Source organism: Nanorana parkeri, unplaced genomic scaffold (assembly GCF_000935625.1).
Source record: "Nanorana parkeri isolate BGI_ZX_2015 unplaced genomic scaffold, ASM93562v1 scaffold681, whole genome shotgun sequence".
Classification (NCBI taxonomy): Eukaryota; Metazoa; Chordata; class Amphibia; order Anura; family Dicroglossidae; genus Nanorana; species Nanorana parkeri.
The window spans coordinates 467499-472206 of record NW_017306949.1 but is presented as its reverse complement, the minus strand read 5'-3'; the positions used below and the strand labels follow the sequence as shown (position 1 = coordinate 472206).

The following is a 4708-nucleotide window of genomic DNA, read 5'->3' as shown; positions in this document are numbered from 1 at the left end:
CACAAAGAAAAAAATTGTATGATTTCGACGTGAAACTTGGGGGGGGGGAGGGCAATACATGTAATTTCCATGCATTCTTCCAACATAAAAACTACAGAGGCAGGAAGGAAAAAGAAAAAAAGAGAGAGAAAAAAGGCATGTTACCAAAATAGCAAACCACATTGGAAACTGAAAGAAAGGAAAAAATATATGTATGTAATGCATGTTTAAAAAAAAGAGAGAATACCCAAGTTTCCTCCCTACTTGTATACAAAATGCACTGGAAACAAAAAAATGGATGCATGTTACTTCTGTGCATCTATTGCTAGAGCTAATTGGAGTTATAAGCTATAGCTGCTTATAACCTATATTGGGCTATGCTGGACGTTAACAGGAGAGGTGAATATTTTGGAAACTACAGTAGAGGAGTGAAGCTAAGTCCACTGAGCCCAGGAATTACACTGGGAGAGGCACTCTCTCAGTGTACTCCTTAGAACATAGTTTTCCGTTTAACAACTGAATCCTGCTCTGTGTATTAGGATTCCTGACAGTGGCTCCTGATAAACAGAGCTGGACTAGGCAATCATATTGACATTTGACTCCTGCTGATTAAATCAGGACGGAAATTGCTGACATTGGCTCCTGATACCCAGAGCATGACTGGACTATCAAACTGGCTGAGCTCCACAGATTACATTTGAACAAATAGTCTATTTTTGTGAGAGTTGTATGTGCTAATGAAAGTATTATCACATTATCTGCATATATAATGTCAGTTCTAGCAAGCCTGCAATTTAAACAAAAAAATTGCAGTACCGCAATAAATAACACACAACATTTTCAAAAAGCACTTTATTTATATTGTAAAAACTATACCATGCTTTCTACTAGAAACACATAAGTGCCTTTATAAAACTGACAAAAAAGCACAATAAAAGTAGCAATTTGCTCAATCTTGCTCAATATGATCATCTTTGTTTCACACAGTGAAGGCTGGAAAACAGCTTGGCAGTTGTCATTTCTGCACCCTGCATTAGCCTAGTTACCATACTGAGCTTGGCTGGATGGTTGGGAAGCAATATGGCATCTTCACCTTGGGTTCCAGAAAACCTTATCCTGGCATTGCATATAAGGATAAAAATGATATGCTTGCTCCTAGGCTGAACAGGGCATTTGCAAGTGTCTGTAAGAGATATGGTGTGGGATTAAGGTAACTTTGCATGAGAACTTGCAGATTTTAGTTATGCTTGGCTAAGTGGATCACTGCTTACATTTTTTTGTTAGTCTTAACCTCCATTCAAATATGGTGTTTGCGTTTTCCACGCAAAAAACCACATGGGACAAAAACGCACAATGTTTTACATACGTGCAGATTCGACACATTTGTGACTATTACTATAGCTGCAAACATGTGGAATCTGCCCCTAAAATCACACTCACTCTATTTTGCAGGACATGTGGTTTTGTACTGCGCGGACGCCACAATAGTCTGAACAATACACATTGAAATGCATTGTTTTTTATGTTTACGTTTTATATTTTATGTTTATTGGGGTAGGTTTGGAAGCGTTTGAGACGTCTCTCTGTGACCATAGTAGAGAGATTGTCCTTCACTTCTATTTCAAGGTTATAGCAGGGGGTGATCTTTCTTATTCTTCTCTGTTAGAGGCATTTTCTACATATACCTTTTGAAAAATCCAGGTATACCTTCCCAGTAGATTTTGCCAGCGACAAATGGTGACTGCATTGCAGAGAGGGAAAACAACTTGCTAAAATCACTTCACTCATCCCTACAATTAAAATGCTGCAGTGGAAAAGCACAGTGTACATATTATTATTATTTTACTTTCATATGATTGGGTATTCTTTGCAAAGCGATTTTTCAAGGTAAGTGAAAATTCACTTTGCAAATGCAAACTCCATTAGTAAATTAACCCCATTGTCTCCATGAGTTTAGGTGCAGAGAGGACAGAAAGTGTAGCCCTGCCAGATCTTGTTGTTTGAATTATATAACTAGTATTGGACTAGATGAACACACAAGTTCATAAAATCAGGCATTCTTTTTTGTGTGGTACACAGAGATACAAAGAAAAGTAGAGAGGAATCCAATAAAGTAGAATGAGTCATAAAACAATGAGTCATAAAACAAAATGTGTGTTTATTAAATACTATTGGTAACGTAGAAAAAAATGAAACAATAGGTTTAATCACCTAAATGACACACATCAGTTACTATAAAGTGGAAAATTAATGACCAAGTAATTTTAGCTATTAATAAAGTTATTTTAAATATTTTATTCATCTTTAGAGCAGATATATCATTTGCAGAAGCCTGATCAAGAAGAGTTAGATTTTGTTACAAAGGCATAAGTGAGTGTATATGTTGAAAGGTATCCAAAACAACAGACAAACATTCTCCAACATAATGTTTACACAAAAGGTGTCACTGACCTGCAAAATGTGACTGTCATAATTTTAGTGTCAGAATGCATTGGCATGGGATTGGTATGAATTGGCACAAAAGTGATTGCAAATTACATCTTGATGCACAAGGGAAGCTCCAGAGCTGCTAAAAAGCATGCAAAGCTTTTGTACACAAATGTATTCTTCTTGCAGTTTCAGTAAAAAATTAATAAGAAATGTAAGAAATGTAATCTTCCTAAATTGGGAGACATGTGAACAGGGGGATTGAGGGAGCTGCCCCTCTTCTGGTTCATTTGATTGAATAGGTCGTAATGTGTGAACATATACACACAAACTAAAATAGTAAAATTGGTCAGCAGGTTGTGGAGAACTAACTCTATTGCTACACCTGCTGGATGCATCTGGAAAGCATATAATATTAACATTCAATATTTTATGATTAAGAAGAATGAAGAATTATTTTCAGGGGCCAGAGCCCCTTCCCTCCCTGTGATACCCCCATGCAGTCTCAATACCATTCACATAGGCTAGAGATTATGGTTTCTGTATGTACCCTGTACCCAACTGCTTATGGTCAAATGGTTAAACTAATTTACAAGGATAGTAAGCAGGAGAAGGAGTATCAATGCAATGGGAGTGAAATGTGATGCAACGACTTATCCAATCAGTTACTGAAGAATTTCTCTTTTGTGAGTTTGTACTTAACAGTAAGTAAAAAATGATATACCCCTATAAGTTCCATGCTCACATGCTTACATGTTCACATTTCATTTTCCATACATCATCTGCAACTCCCCCTCCCCCCACATAATCTTAAAAATTGTTTGATAAAAGGTTTATTTAACTTTCACTAAATTTAAATATTTTGCTAAGTAACAGAAAGTTGGTAGATACATAATATAAATATACTTTATTAGTAGCTAGTAGATCATGACTATGTAAAAAAAGAGCTTTTTTCCAAATTTGCCATTCATTACATGTGTGGAAACAGAGGGAGACTTTATTCAACAGACAGTTTAAAGTATATAGCAATCTAAATTGCTTGCCTTGCCTTGTTCCAGGCAGAACACTTTCCAACCCCCACCTCCTCTTGCTATTGGTGGGTATTGGCCTGGCATGTAGGGGTGGTACTTTCAAGGGAGAATGAGTAATGCTCAAGGCTTTAAAAAGGTAACCCCAATCCCCTGCATGGGCTTTTTCAGATCACATGGAGGCCAGAGCAATACTGGTTCTGCAGTTGCAATGCAGATGGCATATGCATATGTTTGGTGCACATGCACACAGCAATCTTCTGTCAGGCCTCCAATAAGGGATTAGCTAATCAATTCTTTGGTTAGATTACCTGCAATTGGATGTGGTTGCTATTTTGAGTGGGGTTGCAGTACCAACTTTCTAGATATGTAACATGCAGTTCCTATCTGCATGAAAGAATTGCATGGTTCCTGGAAAAAAAATTGAAGGAAAATGTATGATTGTAAAAAATGGCAAAACACTTCACATGCCATTGCCTGGTGATGGATGAAAGATGCAGGACATATTGCAAAATGAGGGACTCAACTACAGAAAATATAATGTCTGGTAACTATACATGTATTGCTCATTCAGGAAAGGTGGTAGTTAACTAAGCCACACAAAATCCCCACTATTCCAGTTCCATTTTCTATTTTGATTTTCTGTGCTTGGCATTTGGAAACATACTTGCTACCTTAAAACAGTATATTTAAGATATAACAGGTATAAATAAAAACAGCTCCAGCCACACAACAAGTGTATGGAATCAATTGGTGTATACCACAGTATGTTGTGCCTCCTTTATTTTTCAAAAGAACATTATAAATAATTAAAACAATATGCAGACAAAATATAAAGTAATTCATATGTGTAATATGCTATAATTTTGTACATCAGGATGCTGCAGTGGCTTCATTACTTAGCTGGTTATGTAATTCTCATGTTGCTGTAACACTCTGGTCACAATACAGTGGCTGTATATGTCTTTTTTTTATTTTCAAAACGTTTTTTCTTTTTTTCTTCAATAAAGCAATAGGTGAACAACGCACTCACACGAACATCATGTGTATGCGTATATAAGAATGTAGACATTCAATACAACAGATAACATTACAGCATACATGGTATACTTTCAGCAATCGCCTATCCATGTAGGAGAAAGTGGAGGAGTGAAGTTGATGGGATCCCACCCTTGCGGTCTAGGTGGACCAAGAGAAGAAAAGATCAAGAGGGAGGCGTGATAGAGAAAAGGAAGGAGATGGGGGGAGTAACGTCGAGGGGGGGGGTAAGGGGA

At 37.0% G+C, this 4708-nt stretch overlaps 1 protein-coding gene across 6 annotated transcripts in view; it reads left to right on the top strand.

The window, feature by feature from the left end:
- The window catches only part of LOC108792771 (neuroligin-4, X-linked), a 147362-nt gene that overhangs the window by 17502 nt on the left and 125152 nt on the right, over positions 1-4708 (top strand). The window contains exons 2-3 of one of the 6 annotated variants that reach the window (XM_018563625.1): positions 882-916; positions 3415-3424. The exons of the other annotated variants lie outside the window; for them this stretch is intronic. Coding sequence (XP_018419127.1) covers positions 882-916; positions 3415-3424 — 45 coding nt within the window. The remainder of the gene's footprint in view (positions 1-881; positions 917-3414; positions 3425-4708) is intronic. 6 annotated transcript variants of the gene reach the window in all.